At 40.2% G+C, this 24274-nt stretch overlaps 1 protein-coding gene across 1 annotated transcript in view; it reads left to right on the top strand.

Annotated features, from left to right (window-relative positions):
* The window catches only part of LOC124595309 (clusterin-associated protein 1), a 148333-nt gene extending 134841 nt beyond the window's left edge, over nucleotides 1–13492 (top strand). Inside the window, exons 7-8 of the mRNA XM_047133998.1 lie at nucleotides 11988–12144; nucleotides 12305–13492. Of these exons, the coding sequence (XP_046989954.1) occupies nucleotides 11988–12144; nucleotides 12305–12525 (378 nt within the window). The 3' untranslated portion in view covers nucleotides 12526–13492. The remainder of the gene's footprint in view (nucleotides 1–11987; nucleotides 12145–12304) is intronic.
* The last annotated feature ends 10782 nt before the right edge of the window (nucleotides 13493–24274 follow it).

The raw sequence follows: 24274 nt of genomic DNA, 5'->3' as shown, positions 1-24274 counted from the left end.
TACTTTAATTGCTCAGGTAACTGTCACTACTAATAAAGTTTGCACAGACTTATGTGTAAGGGTGATCTCACTCCTCCTTTTGTCCGCCCCTGGTAGCTGAGTGGTCAGCAAGATGGAATGTCATACCTAACAGCCCGGGTTCAATTCCCGGCTGGGTCTCTGCTCAGGGACTGGGGGTTGTGTTGTCCTTATTATCATCCTTTCATCCCCATGGATGCGCAAGTCACCGAAGTGGCATCAACTCAAAAGACTTGCACCAGGCGAATGGTCCACCCGACAGGAGGCCCTAGCCACACGGCATTTCCGTTTATCCCTTCTCTTATTAATTTTCCTTTATTACCAATTATTTCTACAGTATATATACCCATCACAGGTAGAATGGACACATACTCTTATTTCTAATTTAATCAAAAAATTGTGGGATACTAAGAACGCTTTGCTCCAAGAGTTTATGTAGATATTTACTTTTATTTTCCCATTCGTCTCCTGCTGTTATAGGTGTAGTTTGATCTTCCCCTAATGTTTTGTCTTCTTCTAAAAGCCACTCTCGTGTTAGGAGAGCATGCATGAAAGAGATTAAGTTTTTTGCATATGGATCTATTGCTGCATTGTAATCTCATTGATCCTGGCCTCTTCCCCAGGACATTCCATGTCTCCCACCACAATTATTGCATAAGCTTCGTTTGAGGGTCCTTCATTTTGAAAAGAAACATTGGAACATACAGTTTTATCTATAGTACTAACCGTATTAGGTACAAATATTTGTGACTGTATATTTTTTCTTCATATTTCTCACCTGGTTACCTTTATTTTGATTCATTTTATTCATGTGACAGAAACAGTGTTACATTTTTTTTGTAGACGTATTTGCATAATGACTATCCTTTGTTGTTGTCATTCATGTGACCTTCCCCCCCCCCCCCCCCCTCCCTCCCCATGTGTGTAGTCTCCTTCTTCTTTGTTTAGTATGTCTAACTCTTGACTGTAAGTTTATGTATTGTCACAGAAGCTGAGTAGCACTGTGGTGTAGTGGTTATGATACTTAACTGTTGCGTGGAGGGTCGTGATTCAAAACTCACCTGGACTATACAATTTTAATTTCTGTATTCAGTTTTAGTACATTCTAGAAGTATCCACAAATGTTCAGAATGATTGCACTGGAATAGTCTGTAGCTGTATATGTATTGTATGTGTTCTGGCTGGAGGCAGTTCGCTCCGCACTCTTCTGTGTGCAAGTGCTGAATAAACCTTCGTTAAGTGAAGTTAGTGTACGTCATTCCTCTAATTACACCTTCTTGTACATGCCATTATTGTGGTGGAGACGCTGGGTATTGGAACTTGTCATAGCGCACTGAATCGACAACACAGTGGCTCCCATCAGGCCACGACAGAGCTGCTGATTACGTGGCGAGAAACCCGACTTAGAGCCATATTCAACATACTGCAATCTATCGGAGACAGAAGAAGAGGATGTTATGATGCCAGCAACTGTGTGCCACCACATGAGACATCCTTCCGGGTTCTGTGGTGACGATGGCTAAGATCCAAACAAGTGGCTGAAGGTATATGAGCGTATGGCCAGATTTAACAAATAGGATGACACCGTGTGTTTGGCTAACGTTTTTTTCTACTTGGAGGGCACTGCCAAACAATGGTATGAGAACAATGAGGAGCAGTTCTCAGACAGGGAAGTGTTCCAGATGGAACTGCACAAGTATTTCGGCGCCCCCACAACGACAGAAGTGCAGGCCACAGCGTCCAGGAGAAACTACAGCATCCTACATTCAAGATGTCTTGGAGCTGTGTAAAATAGTGGATCCTCGAATGAACAAGGAAGATACGGTTGCACATCTCATGAAGAGTGTTGTTGGGGACATGTATCAAGTCCTGCTCATGAAAGAGGTTCCGACAGCAGACGACTTCATAAAATGGTGCCAGTATATCGAGACAATGCATCAAAAACGAACGACACGCAAGAAGTTTGAACAGTTGGAGGAAGCAACTGATTTCACGTGTTCTTCGTCAGATAGTGAGAGAAGACACTTGGACTGCACGGCGAGCAAAAAGCCAAGAGGTCATAAGGGAGGAAGTGGAACAGACATTGAACCCAATCTCTCGTCCTTTAAAACGGTGAAAAAGTTGAAACCCAGGCAAAGTTACGTTGCTACAATGCCGCATGAGGAACCTGTTTGTGCACCAAGGAAGACTGACGTCTGGAGGACCCCTGATAACCAACCAGTATGTTCCCACTGCGGACAACCGGGACATTTGGAGCGCTATTGTCGAGAAAGGTGGCGGATATTTGATGACGCCTGTACCAGAAGACAGCAGACCGATCTTAGCCGATGCCAACTCCGGGACGACGAAGATGAACAAGAAGATGGGGGTGCAGGACGACGTAGGTCACCATCGCTGCAAGCTAGCCGCTGGAGAGGATGCTACCTAACACGCCGATCAGAGTCTCCATCGCCGTTTAGAACCTGCAGCCGATCACCTTGCTGCTGCAACCTGGAAAACTAAAGGGTGCGACTTTCCTTGGAAGTGAGGCCGCTGAAGAGAAAAATCCTCTGCCGTCAATCACTAAAAAGATGATAGGAAACTAATTCAATATCCTCATGAATGGCTGACCAGCCCAAGCTCTTGTGGACTCTGGAGCATCATATTCAGTCATTTCAGAGAGTTACTGTCGCCAGTTGCAGAAAACCGTATTCGTCGACAACAAAACATCTCTGCTAAAGGTGGCTAATGGGAAATATGTAAAACCTACAGGAAGATGTATGATTTGTGTGGGTGTAAGTGGCCATACACAGCCCTTAGAATTCGTCGTCTTACAAGAGTGTAGTCATGACGTCATTCTCGGATGGGACTTTTCAGAAAGGTTCTCAGGCAATTATAGATTGTGGTCGCTCGAAGATTATGCTAGATTAGATGAGATACTGTGGACAGGAAGATGAGCATCCGTGTGTGTGGAGACGATGTGTGCTGGATGAAGTGATCATTCCTGCAGTCAGTGCTAGAAAGGTAGCTGCCATGTGTCATACCATGCATCAATCCACGGATCTTGTAGTGGAATGTAAGAGAAACATACCACTGAAGAATAACTTGGTCATCCCAGCCTCTGTCATCTTGTTTAAGAATGGATTCGGTCAATAGCGGATAATTAACTGTCGCCGAGAACCGCAGATTCTTCCAAGACGCATGTGCATAGCAAACGCTGAGCCATTAATAGAAACCTCCCATGCTGAGTCTGTGGGCGAAGACAATCTTCTAGCTCGACTGTCACCAGATCTTACTAAGGAACAACAGAAGAAGCTACTTGCCATTCTTCAAGAGTTCTCTGAATGCTTCAATCCACAGGTGAAGAGCAAATTAGACAAATCGATGGTGAAGCACTGGATTAGCACTGGAGAACATCAACCAGTAAGCCAGAGAGCATACCATGTGCCAGCAATGGAACACCGAATAATTCGCGATGAGGTATAGAAAATGATGAAGAATGACATCATTTAGCCTTCGCAGAGCCAATGGCCGTCACCAGTGGTCCTCATCAGAAGGATGGCAGTTGACACTTTTTATGTTGATTACAGGAAGCTGAATAAGGTAACTAAAGAGGACGTCTACCCTCTTCCACGAATTGACGATACACTAGATTTTCTGAAGGGGGCTAAGTTTTTCTCAACCATGGACATGTACTTGGGATATTGGCAAATTGAAGTAGATGAGGCTGATCGTGAGGAAACTGCATTCATAACCCCTGAGGGCCTGTATGAGTTTAAGATAATGCTGTTTGGTTTGTGTAATGCACCAGTAACTTTTGAACGAATGATGGATAATCTTCTAAGGAACCTGAAATGTGTCTTGGTTATTTACATGACATTATAGTGTTCTCAGAGACATATAAAAAGACTGTGGTCCATTCTTAAGTGTCTCCAACAAGGCAGACTGAAACTTAATCCAAGAAAGTGTCTCTTTGGAGCAAAAGATATCAAAACACTTGGACACCTTGTGTCAAATGGTGGTGTGCGGCCAGATCCTGAAAAGGTGAGATCTATAACGGAATTTCCTATTTGTAAAAGTATTAGAGATGTGAGAAGCTTCCTCGGATTATGTTCTTATTACCGTTGTTTTATCAAAGACTTTTGTGTCAAAGCCAGGCCACACCAAGAGTTGTTAAAATCTGATACTAAATTTATCTGGGGTGGTGCTCAACAAGATCCTTTCAATGTGCTGCATAAAGCTCTGACGACTGACCCTGCACTTGGTCTGTATAATGAGTAGGACACTTACACAAGCCGAGAGAAACTACTCAACTACAGAAAGAGAATGTCTTGCTGTGATCTGGGCCATGTGCAGATTTCGACAGTATCTCTATGGAAGACCATTCACAGTTTTTACAGACCATCATTCACTTTGTTGGCTGACAGATCTTAAGGATCCAACAGGACGACTCGCCAGGTGGGCACTACGTCTTCAAGAGTATGACATTACCATAGTGTACAGAAGTGGAAGAAAACACGAAGATGCCGACTGTCTCTCAAGAAATCCTGTGCAAGACCTTTGATGAAGATAGTGACTGTCTCGTTGCACTCCAGGATCTCTCTGCTGAGTAGAAGAAGGATGCCATATGCTTGCCTTAAATCGGTCAGAGGGTGTGAAAGGACAATTCGAGGTAGCTAATGGATTACTTTGCAAGAAAAACTTTGATCCGTTCGGAAAGAGGTGACTACCAGTGATTCCTAAACACATGCGTTTAGATGTTCTACAGAAATTCCATGACATACCTGAGGCTGGACCTTTAGGATTTATTAAGACCTACGATAGAATCTGCAAAAGATTTTTCTGGCCGGGTTTATTTAGGAGTGTCCGTCACTATGTGTCGCACTCTAGAGAGTGCCAGAGGAGAAAGGCAGTTCCTCAGATACCACCTGGCTGACTCATACCAATTCCACCAGCCAAAACACCTTTCCAGCGTGTTGGGATTGACCTCGTCATACGATTTCAAATATCTGCTAATGGCAATAGATGGATTATTGTTTGCACTGTTTATCTGACACGCTATGCCTTTACAAAAACCGCGAAAACAGCTGAAGCATCTGAGGTAGCCAAATTCACCGTGGAAGACATTGTATTAAAACACGGTTGTTAATTATGGATTGATGGAAAGTTTTGTAATCGAATCTTGTGACAAAGATAAACAGTCAGTGCAACATTACTCATCACACGATCACTGCCTACCATCTGCAAACTAACGGGCTTACTGAACGCCTTAATAAGATCTTGGCTGACATGCTATCAATGTTCATCAGTGTTGAGCATAGCAACTGGGATGAGGTGCTACCTTTCGTGACGTTTGCCTACAACACTGCCAAAAAAGACACCACAGGATTTATGCCATTTTTCCTGGTGCATGGGCATGAGGTGACTACGACAATGGACACTGTGTTTCCATTTCATCCTGATGACGTGGACGACGACTACTACATTGGCCAGGTGTTAACCAGAGCTGAGAAAGCTCGGCATTTAGCTCGACTGGGCACGCTGCAGGCTGAAGAAAACAATCGCCGAAGGTATGACGCGAGCCACCGCCCTGTTGTCTACCAGCCTGGTGACCTCATCTGGATCTTCACTCCTGTTCAGAAGGTTGGTCTCTCTCTGAGAAGCTCCTCAGGCGCTACTTTGGACCTTATCAGGTTGTAAGACAGCTGTCTGATGTTACTTATGAGGCTGAAGATTTTGACTTTGGCACAAGATGATGAAAGTTCAGAGATACAGTCCACATCCAACAAATGAAGCCCTACAAGGATCACAAAGCTCCAGTGACAGGCAACAAATGGAAAGATGACGAAGAGCGTAGTGGCAAAAGAATTTCTGAGAAGATCACCACCAGGACGAGCATCAGTCAACGATAGTCTGAGTATGCTGGACCGATGACTCGTTCCCAGACTAGGAGGACGTAACACCGAGATGCTGTTCTCTTAAGGAAGGAGCAATGTGGCAGAAGCAGCTGAAGTAGCACTGTGGTGTAGTGGTTATGATACTAAAGTGTTGCATGGAGGGTCATGAGTTCAAAGCTCATCTGGACTGTACAATTTTAATTTCTATATTCGGTTCGAGTACATTTTATTAGTATCCACGAATGTCAAGAATCATTGTACTGGAATATTCTGTAGCTGTATATGTACTGTATGTGTTCCGGCCGAAAGCAGTTCACTCCATGCTCTTCTATGTGCAAGTGCTGAATAAACCTTCGTTAAGTGATGTTAGTGTTCGTAATTCATCTAATTACACCATCTTCTACGTGACAATATTGTTAATATTCATTCATCCTCGATACCTGAACTTTCTTACTTAATAATGAAGTCTTCCACTAATACTTACTATATGTGTTTCCTCTCGTGGGCATTCCAAGGACTGTGTCCTAGTCAAATGCGACTCAGTATATTTCCTGTAACTACCTCATGGCTTACTATTTAGGATCTAATAATTCCAACAACAATTTCCCTCGTGTATTTGATGACCAGTACTTTTTTTAAAAATTTGTCTTGGAAATCATCCCACAGTTTGAAAGCTGCAGAATGAGCTGTTCCCCATTCTGCCATGTCGCCTGCCAGATAACAGTGCCAAATCTATCTTTCGGGATTTTTAGAGAACACCCACAAAAAGTAAGTCAGATGCACTTCCCCACCTACGAGGGTGGTTTGAAAAGTTCTCGGAGCGAGGGTGGTTTGAAAAGTTCTCGGAACACAATAGGAAAAAAGTGCTTCTATCACTGGAACTTTTTTTATTTTTCAATGTAGTCTCCTTGTAGACTAATGCACTTGGTCCAATGATGTTCCAGTGCCTTGATCTCATCTTGCAAATGAGTTTCCTCCAGGCCTCAAAATAGTTGTCGACTCTGGCTACCAATTCTTTGTTTGAAGCGAATCTTCATGTACCAAGAAAAATTTTCAGTTTTGGGAAGAGATGGAAGTCTAATGGAGCCGTATCATGTGAATAAGGCAGGCATGGCAACGGTTCATACCTTAGTTTGTGTAATTTTGTCATGGCGGTGGCACACGAGTGTGGGCGCGCATTGTCTTGATGGAAGGTGACTTTCTTCCTTGCTAAACCTGGCCTTTTTTTTCATATCTTTTGTAGCAATTTGTCCAGGAGGTTAGCGTAGTATTCCCCAGTAATTGTTTGCTCAGTTTGGAGATAATCTAAAAATAGAATCCCCATCACATCCCAGAACACTGATTCCATGACCTTTCCAGCTGAAGGAATTGTCTTTGCTTTCTTTGGGGGGGTGGAGAATCAGCATGTTTTCACTGCTTTGACTGTCATTTTGTGTCTGGGGTATAGTAGTGCCCCCAAGTTTCATCTGTGATCACAAACCGGCGCAAGAAATCTTGTTCATTTCTCCTAAAACGGGCCAACATTGTACCAATATGTCCATTCTCAAGCATTTTTGATCCAGCGTCAAGAGGCGCATCACCCATTTTGCGGATAATTTTTTCATTTCGAATTCTTCAGTTAAAATGTAACATATCCTTTCAGATGACATCCTGCAAGCATGAGCAGTTTCACACTCTTTCAATCGACAATCCTCCGTGACCATTTTGTGCACTTTTGCAATGATTTCTGAAGTAGTGACACCTCTTGGCCGACCACTGCACGGATCATCATCTAAGCTCTCCCGACCATATTTAAATTCATTTATCCACTTGGCAACAGTTGAGTATGAAGGAGCACAGTCCCCCAGTGTATTCTGGAAATCGGCATGAATGTTCATTTCTTTCATACCTTTCTTTATGAAGTACTTGATCACTGCTCGAAGAATCTCACTTTTTTCCATCTTCGCAAATTACTATGCAGAAATGTCACCGCCACAGCTCTCTTCCATGAACACTGACGTGGCACGGGTTTACAGGCAACAGTCCAATAAATAGCACGTGAACGACTCCTTGCGCTAGCGCTGACTTCTCGTGGTGATTCCCACAACTTTTCAAACCACCCTTGTAGCTTAAATTTTGGAAACTGTTTAAGCAAATTCAGCCCATTTCCTAAATGTAGTTCCTCGAACAAATCTACCAAAATACAATTTTGTTAAGTGTTATGTTAGTTTTTCCTAATCCATTCCACAGCTTTTAAAACTTGTTTGATTTTCTATAGTACTCCAACAGAGTTGGGTATATCATTAAGAGTGTCAATCCTGTCCTGGGCTCTCTGTTCCACTAGTTCTTGTAGCTACTTCTCCAAACTAGTCAATGTATGCTCCGTTATTACTGCTCCCTTATATCCATTACTATGCTTTAACAATGGGAAAATAAAATAAATGTCTACATAAACTCTTGGAGCAAAGCAAAAATGTTTTGATTCTTTTTGTCGGTTAACTCTTTAAACTGCTCTTGGAACTCATTCCTGACTAAGTCAGATTATTTGATTATCTCCATTTTCAACTCCTTGAATAAGAGATGTTATGGTTGTTTGTAAACCTTTTAACTCTTCCCTTTGGGTGTTAATACCATTAGGCAACTCTTCCCCTTGGGTTTTAATACCAATAGATAACTCTGTCTTTAACACAAGATTACTGTTAGTCAGCTCTTCTTTGGTGGCTTTAATATTACTAGGTAATGCTTCTAATTGTTTTCTTTAAATTTCTGGTAAACTGCCTTTAATATCTCACTCCCCCCCCCCCCCCCCCCCCCCCCCCCTCTCTCTCTCAATAGAACTTAAATAGTGTCACTTTGCTTTGACACCACTACACAACACCAGTGAACTTTGTTTGTCTAACCATGCAGTGATCAAAGGAAACCCAGTTTTGGGACGAGTACAGCTGAGTAGCTCGCCTCGCTACGATGCGGATGCATAACAAAGTTGATGTCAGTGAGTCAGTGAAGACGGTGTGTTCGTGGCTGGATCTCCCAATGCCATTGGAGGGTGAGCCACCTTTGTGATGAACTCTGGGTGCTGTATCATCACACCCGTAGTCCTCTGATCTCAAACAGGAAATCTTCTGTGTCATCCAACAGATTTTCTTCTTTTGCCATGCCCAGTTGTGCTTTAGTATGGGTGTATTTACAGTTGTTGATCCCTTCATTAAAATTTAAACTTGTTTGTTCTCAATTTATTTGATAACTGTTTTGTACAACTACACTACATGTATACTCCAATGGTTTCCACTCCACAGTAATGGCATATTTTTGCATTTTCTTTTCCAAAAATTTTTCTCAAAATCTTCTTGTTCAGATTCTCTCTCCCTTCCTTCAGCACCTCTAATTCACATCCTAGTATGTATGCCAAACAAAGTTAAACATGGTCAGGGAAGTGTGATTTGTGGAAAATATGATCTATCACCATCTTGGCCTCAATGATGACGTACTAATAAAATTTCTTGTAGTCACCTATTTAGATGATTTACTCATTCGGATCCGCAAGGCAGAGCCAAATAACCGTGTTCCAGTAACAGTTTATGGACTTCGTCTACCCTTGTGTTGTTTGGGTGCTGAAACAAAGTGCAGATTTTCTTGCAGACTATTACACTAACTCAGAGGAATACCACTTGAACTCCTGAATTAACTTTTCTTAATACAGTAATTCATTACTTTCATTCACAATTACTTTTACAGTCCTCAAAATATGTTATTAAGACTAACTGATCTTAACATCATCTTAGTTTGGACAAGATTCAACTGATAGTTAATTAGACTTTTGCTTGTCACACTGTTTACACAGTTATGGTTATAATAGAGGGAAACATTCCACGTAGGAAATATATATCTAAAAACAAAGATGAAGATGAAAGATGATGTGACTTACCAAATCATCTTTGTTTTTAGATATAAGTTTACACAGTTATCATGACAAGCCTTTACTCTGTGCATGCAGAACACCTCCAAACCACAAAGTCAAGGAAAAACTGGCATCACAGCAGGTGCAGATGTTAACTTGCTGTCCCGTTTTATAGATGTGATGGATCCGTGTCTTTCACCAAAACTGCACGTGTCGCAAACCGTTCCTCCCATAGTGTGATTTTCGAGACTTAAACTGGTAATAAAAGCAACTTTCTTCAAATCTCATGAGCATCTTTTATGATTCTGAAGGATCATGAGATATATTCTTTTATGAAAATTGACATGTCATTTCTCTCTAGGGACAAACACATCAAAGCCACCATCGACTTTCCAGTGCCCTAGAATCTGAAGGAGCTCCATCCTTTTTTGACAAGTTTTTGTATAATGCCAAGTTTATTTCTGAGGCTGTGAGCACCTGTCATTGTCTTAATTGACTTTACCATAAGGGTGTTAACTTTGTCTGGTCTGTGGTTTGTTGACGGGCTTTTAAGCCCCTCAGGCAGTGTTCGTGCTCTGTTCACTGTCCGACTTCTTTTATGCTGAGTAAACCTTTAACTCCGGCCTGTGACATGTCCCAGTACAGCTTTAGTGTGGTTCTGTCATATCGGAAAATCAGATGGCACTGAACGACCCACCACTTTTGCATCAGACGTGCTTTCTACGGCTCATTGTAATCACTCACAGGTGGCAAAGGAGCTGCTGGTTATTGTTCTTGGAATTTAAAAGTTTCGAGTTTCCTCATACAGTCTTTTCTGGGGAGAGGATTTATTATCCCCACCAGAGGACATCGCGATGGAGGTGGATCAGCTGGCTCAGGTAGGATAGTGGACTAGTGCGAACTACTGTCACAGAAGGCACACACAGTGGTCATATGGACAAACCCTCTGACAGAAGTGTTTACTTGCAGGTGACTCTTTGAGTTCAACAAATGTGAACCTCACTTCGTGGCTCTTGCTGTATGCTATTTCCGGGTGCTCAGTTGCCAGCCACTTGTGCCTGCCATGTTTTGTATTTAGCCCCATGCACATCTCTGTGTGGTTTCGGACTTTCTGCTTCCCTGTGGAGTGACACACACAGTGAATTTTTATTTCCTCTTATTGTGTGCTAAGAGTGTTTTTTAGTGGTGGTGTCCCGCCTCTGCAGATACTAAACTCTCTTACATTGTAGTGGCATTTTCTTGTTCCATATTAGATCTTTATGATAGAATTTACTACCTGCTTGAATTCTGAGAGTGATTTCCTCATCTACAGAACCAGTATCAGAAACAGCATTGCCAAAATATTTGAAATTATGCGTCACTTGTAGCCGTTTCACCTCGATTTCAACCTGTTCCATCAGTTGCCTGTAGCGTTTCGTGACTGTTGCCTCACTTTCCAGCTGGCTGAAGATGAGATTACAAAAGAGTCTGAAGATTCACTCTTTTATGTCAGTTCCAAAGGCTTTGACCATTTCTTCAGTTGTATTATCAGTAACAACCAATTTTCCACTTTTGATGTATTTCCAAGTGTGTTCTACACCATTCCAATGTCTGACCCATTTTCACAGTCCAACTGATGTGATATAGTATTTCCTTCTTATGTGTGCTGCATGTCATTTACATTTAACTAATGATCTAAGTAAGGCTTTCAAGTTTCTTTAATCTTATTGTTATCTGTGATGAGATATCCATTATTTCAGGTAGGTACTTGCAATGTTCCTTATCGCTTTTGCATCATCCCACTTAGTATTTTCTTATTGCCCTTAACATCCTCCATCAGTTCATCACTCCTGTCCTTCAGCCACCTTCTCCATTCTTCTGTAACAACTAGACTTGCTTTTTCTGAGCTATTTAGTACAGTCCTTATTATAGTCAGTCTGAACTTTATTTTCAAAATATGATGTTCTTGTTCAGGATAGTAGTCATTTTCTTCCATTTTCTTGTGCCACCAGTTCACCCACAGACTTTCTCTTGAATTTTCTCTCTTTCACAATTCAGTCAATTGTATTCATGCTCTTCTATAAATAGGAACATTTCTGATGGTACTCATCGTGTTTTGAATTTTTTATGATAACTCTTGCTAAATGAGCACAAGACGCTACTGCAATGCTGTTCTTGAAAAATTTGGAGATTAGTGTTTGCAGTAGGTTCAACTGTATGCCATTCTTGTTTTACAGGAAGCAACAAAAAGACTAATAGAAAAAATGAAACAAGAAGAAAAACTGCTAGATGAGCCATGTGATTTATTGGTTGGGGAAGTCAGAGAGGAACAGGACCTTAGTACTAAACCTCTTGGGAAAACAAGCAGAGTCAGAATTCAGACAGCCTCAAGAGGTGGGTACATTTTTGTGTGTATATGCCTGGAAGCATGTGTGCATTGGTTTGTAATTGTATTTAGTAAAGACACAGTGTGCCAATATCTGTGTATAGTCAGCAATAAAAATTTTATATTTGTAATTGTAAATCACTCTTACCATCAGCATTTTCTTTTTAGTAATGCGCAAAGCATCTGCACGTCGTGTCTTTGGTAGTATGAATGGCCCTGCCGAAGATGACGACGATGATGATGATAGCCTAGATTCAGATTCAGATCTCCTACTTGATGGTGATGGATCAGAGCTTCTGGGAACTGATGAGGAAGAGGATGAAGTTCTTGGCCTCGGAGTTGACTCACGGACAAAGCAAGCAGATATACACAGTGATGATGATTTCTGAATTCTTCACAGAGAAATACAGCTAGCTTGTGCCTACATAATAGTTTTTGCTTTGTAGTCATTTCTACATTCTTACATTTGGTTTGTACGAGACTTAGAGAAGCACTCATAAAAACATTTCTTCAAATCAAAATTTCTTTTTACGAGAAAGAGAAATAATTAAACTATTTTTCTATGTATTTGCTGCCATTGTTCAGACATTCATCATAGTGGGAAGCAACTTTTTTTACACCTTCTTTGTAGAAAAATGATGCCAGCAAAGACAGCCACTGTTTTTTGTGTAATCATCACTGTTAAAGAGCCTTCCTTCAAAATCGTGCTTTGGGTTAAGGAACAAGTAGTTGTCTCGGAAGGTGAAAAATAGGGCTGTATAGCAAGTGATTGAACTGCTCCCCACTGACATGATGAGTAAGCAAACAGAACAGCGATGATGTCATGAAGCAATACAATGCCTTGACTGAACATTCCATGCCTTTTGTTTTGAATTGCCCCAGTTTCACACCTTATGATTACCACTTGTTGAAGCATGGTTTTGGAGTAAGGCACTTTGACAGCAGTTGCGATGCAAAAAATGGTGTTCAGCAGTGGCTGTCTTCATTGGTGGCATCGTTCTATGAAGAGGGCAGGATAAAGTTGGTTTCTCACTATGGAAGATGTATGAACAATGGTGGCAACTATGTGGAAAAATAGTTTAAGAAATGGTATTTCTTGTAAAGATAAATTTTGGTTTGAAAGAATATTGTTATGAGTTTATTCCAAAACGTATTTTCTTTCCAGACACATCTCATATCATTTCACACTACTTGTTATGCCAATATGTCGAAACACGTTTAATATAGCTGTAACTCAGATCTTATCATATAGACTGACAGCGTTAAAATTATGAATTTTATTAAATGTTGATGTTAAATCACAAACATTTGAATTTCACATGTTTGCCCTGTGTAACGTTTCAATATATCAGATGCTCTGTGCAAATGAATTTTTATGTAGTATTTAAATATAAAATAATTCACTTTGTATTATGTATTGAGTTATTTTACTCTTCTGTTATAAGACTGAGACTATGTAAGTCAAGTTTTCTTCTGCAAGTACACTAATATTTACTATCAAAATATAGCACAAGCTATAAAAATATTTTATTTTGTTTCCATTATCTTAGTTGTATCTCTGCATCACCTAAGTTCAGTTAAGGGGAAACTAGAAATTTACCGAAATAGTTAATCGTCATCTCCATTCTGGATGAAAATCTTGACTAGCCAGGGTCCTAACCTGTCAGAGCACAATTCCAATCTTTGTAACAGGGAAGAGAGCGAAGAGGGTAGAAGATGCAGGAAGACATGGAAAAGCTTGATGGAGAATGAGCCAAAGGAGCAGTTGTGTGGATAAATAACATTCCAGTTTTTGCTACCAGTTTGACTTCTATAAAGGACCTTCAAATGAAAACGGATGTATTTTATCGAACTGAAAAGAGAATACCCTTGACAAGACTATAGAATTACAAGAAAAGAGAATGTTTGAGCCAGGACTTCTCTTCAGAAGTGAAAGTTCTGATGGCGACAAAAAACTATTTTGGAACCATTAGTTTGTTCACCGAGGAGGGTTCACGGATGGGTAAAGAGAGACAGGTCACTCAAGCTCAATCTTGACAAGTGTCCACTTGTTGTGAGAATGAAAAGAGACAAAAGACTGAATGGGGGGACATAAGAGAAAGAAGGAGATTACAATGGTAATCACAGTCCACAGCTGGTAGAAGGACTGAGGGAGAAGACAAGAGAGAAGTGAGATGTGGAACAAATACTGCAATAAAGAACTAAAAAGAAGGCAGAGATGGAGATGGTAAAAAATCCAAAGAGAGAAACAGAAGAGCAGATGAAGATAAAAAAGTAATAAAATGACGAAAAAGAAATAACAGGAAAAAATAGAAAAGAAAAGGTGGAAGGAGAAGAAAGGGAAAGAATAAAAAAAAGACAGAAATATGGTAAAAAATGAATAAATAAAGAAACACTACCAATGAAACATGTATTAAATATATAAAGATGTAAAATAATGTTAAGGTTTGTTAAAATAAGTCCAGGAGAGTGTTGGGATGTAAGAATAGTTGAAAATCAATTCCCATAGCTGAAGTTCAGGTGATCCAGTGCTGGGCAGCAGGATACTAATGGTCAGTGCAGTGAAGCAAGCAGTCGGGGTCCCTTGAATCATGCAGTAGAGCATGCTCGGCAACTGGGTACTGCGTATCTACTAGGTGGACAGTCGTTCTGCGTCTGTTTGTGCACTCAGCCATTTAGGGGAGGTCATTTTATGTAAGATGCCTTGCAGTAAATATGTAGTTTGTAGGTAACACGCACGATACTCTGCTTTTAATGTAGAATTTATCAGTGACAGAGCAGGAGTAAGTGACAGGAGGTGGTTCATAGAGCAGGTTTTACAGTGGGAACAATTGCTGGGTAGGGAACCTTGGGGTAAAGATAATGGTCCTAGACTGTCACAATGGCTGACAGCGATGTTATGGGGGTTAGGAAAGCAATGGGAGGACACACTGGGTGGTATGGCAATTATATCAGGGAAGAAATTATTTAAAAGTAGTCTTGATTGCTGCTGATGTTAACTTCTGACTGGTTTCAGCCTTTTAATTATTGGCCATCATCATAGTTTGCACCATCTGGATGACAGCAATGGCTCCTGACCTGCTGTGGATGCTCAAGTCACTGTAACTGGTCAGAAGTTAGCAAAGCCTGTGATCAAGACTGCTTCACAATAAGACTGCTGTTCTCTGAAAATGTTGTTAATATCAGGGAAGGGTGATCTCATTTTAGGGCTTCACTTGAGAAGATTATAACCTCGATTGGGGGGGGGGGGGGGGGGGGGGAGTGGGAACTGTATTCACTAGAGAGCAACAGGAAAAGACAGTTTGTGGACAAGATGTGTGGGGTGGTTGTGGGAGAAGAAAGCCTTGTAGATAACATTTGTACAGGTGTTGAGGGATTGACCATGGAACACATTGTTTGCCATGCCATGGATGCTTAAGCTGTAGAGAAGGGAATGTTTGTCTGGAAGGGCGGCAACTGTTAAAATAGAGGTATTGCTACATATTGGTTTGTTTTTATGTACTGAGGTTTGGATGTGACCTTCAGTGAGATGTAGGTCAACTTCAAGGAGGATAAAGTGGCTTTGGGCCTGGACAAAGATTAGATTAATTTGAGTTTCAGGAAATTGAGAAATTCTTCTTCATTGAGAGACAGAATGACAAACACGTCATTGATCAAATTTGTACTGACCCTGGATGTTAAGGAGTGCCCTTACCATGTAGCCCATAAAAAAAAAATGGCATAGGGTGGGCCCATCCTGGTTCTCCTAGTGACTCCCTGACTTCTTTATGGTCTGGACCTCAAATGATAATTATGGGTAAGGATGAAGTCTTCTAGGATGAGACACTGAATAAGGTTTTAGGTACACTGTCATGCATATTGAGAAAAATAGTGCCCTAGAGCTGAGAGATTGTGTGGACAGAGGGTATTAGTGTAGAGTGAGGTTACTAAATAGTGGCAGAGGCATAGGAATGGATTTGACACAGTCATGTAGCTCGAGGCATTTTGGGAAGTTGCAAACCACCATCAGGTGCATGGGAGAGGATATGTCCCATTGTACCAGTTATTAGGGTTTCTTCCTGTTCCATTCATGTATGGAGCAGAGAAGATTGACTGTCTGATGCCTCTGTGCAAGCAGTAATTATTCTAATCTTATCTTCATGATCCCTGTGAGAGTGATACGTAGGAAGTTGTAGTATATCCCTAGAGTGGCCATTTAAACCCGGTTCTTGAAACTTTGTTTATAGATTTTCTCAGCATAGTTTACGTCTGTCTTCAAGAGTCTGCCATTTCAGTTCTTTCAGTATCTCTGTGACACTCTCCCATGGATTAAACAAATCTGCAACCATTCGTTCTGCACTTCTCTGTATACGTTCGATATCCCCTGTTAGTCCTATATGGTACAGTTCTCACACACTTGAGCAATATTCTAGAATGGGTTGCACGAGTGATTTGTAAGCAATCTTTTCTGTGGAGTGATTGCACTTCCCCAGTATTCTACCAATAAAACCAAGTCTATTACATGCTTTACCCACGACTCTGTGTGATCGTTCAATTTCATATCCCTAAAAAAGGGTTACATCCAGGTATTTGTATGAGTTGCCCGATTCCAACAGTGACTCACTGATATTATAGTCATAGGATATTACATTTTTTCATTTTGTGAAGTGCAAAATTTTACATTTCTGGACATTTAGAGCAAGTTGCCAATCTGAAATCTTTTCAAGATCTGACTGAATATTTATGCAGCTTCTCTCAGGTAGTACTTCATTACAGATAACAGCATCATCTGCAAAAAGCCCAATTAGGTATTAATATTATCTGCAACACAATTCCCTGGGGCACATCCGAAGTTACTTCTGCATCAGATGATGACTCTCCATCAAGATAACATGCTGTGTCCTCCCTAACTAAAAGTCCTGAATCCAGTCACAAATTTCACTTGATACCCCATATGATCGTGCTTTCGGCAATAAGCATAGTCAAATGCTTTTCGGAAATCAAGAAACACTGCATCTACATGGTTGCCTTGGTCCAAAGCTTTCAATATGAAACGTGAGAAAAGTGCGAGTTGAGTTTCACATGATCAATGTTTTCGAAAACGTTGATGGTTGGCATTGAGGAGGTCATTCTGTTCAAGATACCTCATTATGTTTGAACTCAGAATGTGTTCTAAGATTCTACAACAAATCGATGTCCAGAATATTGAACGGTAGTTATGTGGATCACTTCTACTACCCTTCTTGTAGGTGGATGTGATCTGTGCATTTTTCCAAGAACTGGGCACAGTTTTTTATTTGAGGGATCTACAATAGCTTAGAGTGAGAAAAGGGGCTAACTCAGCCAGAAATTCAGTATAGAATCTGACAGGGAGTTCATTGGGCCCTGGAGCTTTGTTCAATTTTAACAATTTCAGCTGTTTCTCAACAATGACACTAATACTTACTTCATTTATCTTTGCAGTGGTACGACGAGTAAATTGGGGCAATTCTCCTGGGTTTTTCTTTGTAAAGGAACATTTGAAATCGAAGTTTGCATTTGCTAGGGACTGGGCACTAACTTTGCTGCCACGAACAGCCTTTACATATGACCAGATTTTTTTTGGATTTTATGAAACACCATTTGACAGTATTCTGCTACGGTAGTCACTGAAGGCATCACACATTGCTCTCTTGACAGCCAAACGCATTTTGTTTGGCATCTCTCTGTGTGTTGCCCTACACTTTGTTTTACACCTACTCTGCAGTAATCTCTGTGTAACTGGTAGTTTATATTTTTTTAAATAATTGCTAAAGTACTACTGTTTGCCTAAGAGCATCAAATGTTAAATACACAAAATAAATAAATACCAAAGATATAGAATTTGATGCCTCATCTGTAGTTCTCTGACATCAGAACAGACTGGTGTCATATAATACCAGTAATGTTTATTGGTAATATATATTATTTCTGGGCGCAATTTAAAAATGTGTATGCAACAGCACTGGTTTTACAACTTCTGTTTATTTACAACTATATATATTATCAGGTGACATTACCACATCACATGCTACACACCAAAGCCAGTACTTCAGATATCATTTCTATTTTGCAGATATTATGAATTTATCACTTGTGAACAACAGTTTTCTGTCAAAACCAGTTCTGAATAAACTAAACTGTTTTATGCAAATGAAAATGTTTTATGTTTGTGTCTGTCCTGAAAACTAAACTGTTTTATGCAAATGAAAATGTTTTATGTTTGTGTCTGTCCTGATGGAGTCTACACTATATTAACAAATGGCTAACCCAGTTTGTGGCACCCATTCCAGTTGCAGGCTGCCTATCTAACTACTTTCAGGAGCAACACAAATTTGAATTTCAGTATTTCATACAGTTATCAATAAAATTTAAAAATTTGGAATGATTTCATGGTCTTCTCACAAAAGAGGTATAACCTTCAGTCAGAGTTTAACACAGCGAGACAAATACTACAGTTAGAAACTGTTTATCTGTCTCGAGACAGTGTAACTCACCGCCAAAATACGCAGATTATATACGGCCCGTATTTGAGAATGCGAGAGTACTTAGTGACTTGCGACAAACTTTAACATAATTTCAGACCTTCACAAAACTTTTTCACTGACACACCACACAAAATGATGAAAGGAAAAAGGTTTATTGCTTACTACATCTTCGCTGTTCTTGCAGTAAAACTTTAGCATTGGGCATGACATTTTAATTTATTACTTCTTTTGTACGAATTATCTTTGCAGCACATTTTGAGGCAGTGTCCATATATAGTAAAGCACTGTAGGACATACAGTTCAGGAAATATGACACCATAAATGTTAAGATGTGTGAAAAACTAGCTTTCACTTATAATGGACCACAAATTACCCAGAGGATACCGACGAGTATTTGGTGGTAAGAGCATGTGGCAACTTCCAACAGACTTAAATAATTCCAAACCTTTTCTAAATTTCACTTACATGCTTAACATAAAGTATCTAACACATTAAACAATATAAAATCTGGAATGGAATATAACAATACTATGAAAAGGGTAGGTTGCTACTCACAATGCAGTGGAGAAGCTGAGTCACAGATAGGCATCTCAAAAAGACTGACAGAAAGTGATTACAAGCAGTAGTAGCAGTGCATGATGCGAGAGGCAACTGAGTGGTTGTAAGGAGGGTCTGGGGCAGGGGAGGGGAGGGATGCTAGAGTGGAGGACAGTGAAGTACTGCTGGAGAGCGTGCAAGGGCAAGGTGGAGAGAGGGTAGGGCAGCCAGGTGCAGTCGTGCGGCAATGAGGGGGGTGGGGAGGGGAGGGGTTGGGGAAAATGAGAGAAATAAAAGACTGGGTGTGTTGGTGGGATAGAGGGCTGTGTAGTGCTGAAAAGGGAACAGGGGAGAGGCTAGATGGGTGAGGACACGAGGGTAGAGGGAACATAAGATATATTGCTGTGAGGTTCCCACCTGTGCAATTCAGAAAAGCTGGTGTTGATGGGAAGGATCTGTATGGCACAGGCTGTGAAGCAGTCATTGAAATGAAGAACGTCCTGTTGGGCAGCATGCTCAACAACAAGGTGGTCCACTTGTTTTTCGGCCACAGTTTGTCGTTGTCCATTCGTGCAGACAGACAAGACAGACAGTTTGTCAGTTGTCATGCCTACATAGAATGCAGCATGGTGGTTGCAGCTTAGCTTGTAGATCGTGACTGGTTTCACCGGTAGCCCTGCCTTTGATGGGATAAGTTATGTTTGTGACCGGACGGGAGTAGTTGGTGGTGGGAGGTCTTGCAGCTAGATCTATTACAGGGGTATGAGCCATGAGGTAAGGGGTGGGAAGCAGGAGTTGTGTAGGGACGGACAAGTATATTGTGTAGGTTCGGTGGACAGCGGAATATCACTGTGGGAGGGGTGGGCAGGGTAGTGGGTAGGACATTTCTCATTTCAAGGCACAACGAGAGGTAATCGAAACCCTGGTGGACAATGTGATTCAGTTGCTCCAGTCCTGAGTGGTACTGAATTATGAGGGGAATGCTCCTCTGTGGCCGGACAGTGAGACTCTGGGAAGTAATGGGTGACTGGAAAGATAAGACATGGGAGATTTGTTTTTATACAAGGTTGGAAGGATAATTGCAGTCTGTAGTGGCCTCAGTGAGACCCTCGGTATATTTTGAGAGAGGTCACGCATCACTACAGATGTGATGACTGTGGGTGGCTAGGCTGTATATACCGGACTTCTTGGTATGGAATGGATGACAGCTCTCAAAGTGGAGGTATTGCTGGTGGTCATTAGATTTGATATGGACAGAGGTACTGATGCAGCCATCTTTGAGGTGGATGTCAACATCTAGGAAGGTGGCTTGTAGGTTTGAGTAGGACCAGGAGAAGTGAATGGGTGAGAATTTGTTGAGATTCTGAAGGAACCTCTCCCTTGATCCAGTTCGCAAAGATGTTGTCAATGAATCTGAACCAGATGAGGGGTTTAGGATTTTGGGCGTTTAGGAAGGATTCCTCTAGATGACCCATGAATAAGTTGACATAGTATGAAGCCATGTGGGCACTATACCCCAGATTTGTTTTTAGGTAATGCCTTCAGAGGAGAAGTAATTGTGGGTGACAATATAGTGGGCCATGGCAACTAGGAAGGAGGTTGTTGATTTGAAATCCATTGGGCATTGGGAAAGGTAGTGTTCATTACCTGACAGTTTGCACGCAACAAGTAAATGTGTTATTTTCAATCTTAATCACACTTTGTGATGCTCAAATCAGTTAATTTTATTTTATTTTAGGGGTCGATATAAAATGCATGTGCTTCATATCTGGAATATTGTTGTGCTGTATCTAGTGTTTTGCAATTCACTTTGCCATTTGGTAGTATATGGAAATGTTAATGTGCCCGAGTATGTTAGATATTTTCATTTATGCATTACCATTTAAACTAGCATTTTTCTTAAAAAAAGGAAGGGGTGCAATAAAAATATTGAATATTTAAAGCAAGCTCAACATTTAGTTTCCAGTCCTAAAAAGAATATTTGAAAAACTATAATAAATCTATTGAAAAGTCCTGGAAAAACCAGGGAAATTTAACCATCCAGTAGAGTGGCCACTTTACATATTTAGTGGTGCAATATTCAGGTATTTCTGACTGTTGACTGCACCTCACAAATTCAAGTACCTTTCCACATCCAAAATTCTACGAATGACATGGAGATTTCTTGTTCATTTTTAGAGGTACATGCTTCACAGCAAGTGTCAGTAAGGTGAAACTCTCTCAAATACACTTACAAGTGTCCTTTACTTTTATGAGCAGTACTGCACAATGCGTAATGCAGTTGGCTACTGCACAATGTGTTCAGCAATTTAAACTGTAGCCCCAGCCTCTTTTTGTGTTAAGAAGTTTACATATGTCATCTCAGATCAACCATTTAGTGGTGGCATAATTCATTCACCAAAGGTTACTCTACACATACTTTTGTTGTCAAATGATAGTATAATAGTGTAAAAAAAAATTTCCACTCAAAAAACAGTAATTAGGTATAAAGAAGAGCAGTAACACAGGTAAGGAAAGTTGGTGCAAAAGCTTTTCTTTCTTTTTTTTAAAATTGTGTAATCTCTCTTTTTGATTTAGAGTAATGCACATATAGCTGACAAAAATATTCAACAATCGCAACTTACACATCTTATGATGGTCAAATTGTCTTTTACACCATTACTTCAAGATCCTACAAAGTATTAGCAACCACAGTTTTTAAAATCACACTCTGTAGCTACTACCCGTAACAAAACTGAATTAGTTCCTTCTATATTGCAGTCTGTTCAATTTCATATAACACATTTCTTACAGTTAACTAGGTTCATGTTGCCCAAAACATTTGTAGTGAAATACTGTTTACAATCTCTGTAGATATTGAGGATTTCAAGTGAGGATTTCAAGTGAGGATTTCAAAAATATTTTATGTAGTCTTATCACTAAGTAAGTTGTTTTGCCAAATAAAAAGATACATTTATAAGAAATCAATTTTCATAATTTATAGGACAGAAGCTATTTGGACTGAATAGTACTTGAATCTCTAGGTTTCAAATAGATTAAGAGAACAAAAGATATACTTTTATGCATTCACAGTGTTAAGTGAAATATAGAGTAGGCCTACAGTACCCATATTTCTGAGTAACTTTTAAAGAGTGAGGTACTCTGATGTTGCTTTTACAGCTCTACAGGTTATACATTAGTCCCTTCAGTACTTTTCATAATAAATGGTCTCTTTCTGTGAGAGCATTATCACTTCATACATCTTTGGTAAAGGTTTCCACTCAAAACTCCACGAAAAAGATTTGAAGAAAAGGATAGTGTGGACAATTACTACCATGAATATATTATTTATTATTATTTTCGATTATTCCCATTTAAAGAGAGCGTTTGAACTTGAATTCCTTTATGATGATTGTTTATGTTTTTTCTGAGCCCAAATTTTCTTCATGTGTTCACTGTGTTGTTTCTTTCGCTCCGCTGTCCGTTTGCATCCTGGTCTCTTCTGTGTTGTGGTGTCAAATTCAACTTCTTTTATCCATTTTGTTTTTCCCCTGCCTGAGTTGATGACTTTAAGAATTCACTTTGAAATTCTGTTTTCATTCATCCTGTGGATATGTCTGTAGAACTGCATTTTTCTTTTCCTTATTGTAACTGTAATCTTGTCTGTGTATTTACATAATTCTGATGTTGGTCTCTTCTTCCAGATTCCTTGCTCTTGTATCAGGCCAAAAATTTTCCTTTCTTGTTTCTCTACTTCTTTGATTTTAGTTTTCCCACCTATTCGTGTTGTTTCAGATGCATACAGTGCCTCTGGAAGTACGACAGTGTTGTAGTGCCTCAATTTTGCGTTAATGGATATGCACTTTTTGTCATAATAGTTCCGTGTGAGTTTAGATGCTGTCTGTAGTTTTTTTATTCTTTCCTCGTTGGCCTTTAGGTTGATCCCTGATGGCTGGATAATTTCTCCCAGGTACTTAAAATGTGGTACTTGTACGATTTTCCCATGGGTTGTCACAATAGGCAGTTTGTCTTGTGGCACTCTTTCTATGTACTGGGTTTTCTCATACAAGATTTGCAGGCCAGTTCTTTGTGCAATTTTGTGTAACTTCTCTATGGCGTTAGTAGCTTCTTTTCTATTATTTGTGAGGATTGCAAGGTCATCTGCAAAAGCTAAACACTTCACACCGGATCTATTATCTTTTCTAATGCCAATTGCGATTCCTTTGACTTCGTTTTCCCATGTCCTGATAATTTTTTCAAGAATGATATTAAAGAGTAATGGTGAAAGTCCGTCACCCTGTCACACTCCAGTTTGGATTTCAAATGGTTCAGAGATATCCCCCATAAATTTAACCTTGGAGACTGTGTCAGTTAATTTTTGCCGAATGATTGCTCTTGTCTTTCTGTCAATGTTGAATTCTTCCAGCGTGTTGCAGAGCGCTACTCTGTCTATTGAGTCGTAGGCCTTTTTAAAATCTACAAAAGTGACCACTGTGTTTCGGGTATTTCTCATCTGGAGAATCATTTTCGGATTCCAGATCTGTTCTATGCATGATCGCCCCTTGCGAAAACCAGCCTGATATTCTCCTACTTGTGGGTCAGCTTGTTCTTCTAATCTATTCATGAGAACTTTTGATAGGATTTTATATGTGACCGGCACGAGTGAGATACCCCTGTAATTATTTGGTTCAGTTTTGTCCCCTTTTTTGTGAAGAGGATGGATGAGTGCACATTTCCATTCAGAAGGGATCTGTTCTGTTTCTCAAATGTTTAATATGATTTTGTGGATTTTTCCTGTTAATCGTTCATCATTTAGTTTCCATAGTTCTGCAATAATTCCATCTTCTCCTGGGGCTCTATTGTTTTTCAGTGACTTGATAATTTCTACTATTTTGTTAATGGTTGGTGGTTTAGCGTCGGGATTTTGTGTAGACGTCTGGTAGTGAATATCCTTTGTAGGTCTTTCACAGTTGAGAAGTTTGTTGAAATGGTCTGCGAGGATTTGGCAGTTATTCTCCGTGTTAGTTTCTAGAGAACCATCCCATTTCTTGAAGCGAAGATTAGGTGGCTGGTATCCTGCAATATGTTCTTTAAATGTATTATAAAAATTCCTGGTGTTGTTCTTCTTAAAGTCTTG

The sequence above is a fragment of the Schistocerca americana genome, chromosome 2, assembly GCF_021461395.2.
Source record: "Schistocerca americana isolate TAMUIC-IGC-003095 chromosome 2, iqSchAmer2.1, whole genome shotgun sequence".
Classification (NCBI taxonomy): Eukaryota; Metazoa; Arthropoda; class Insecta; order Orthoptera; family Acrididae; genus Schistocerca; species Schistocerca americana.
This window is presented reverse-complemented; position numbering and strand designations above follow the sequence as displayed.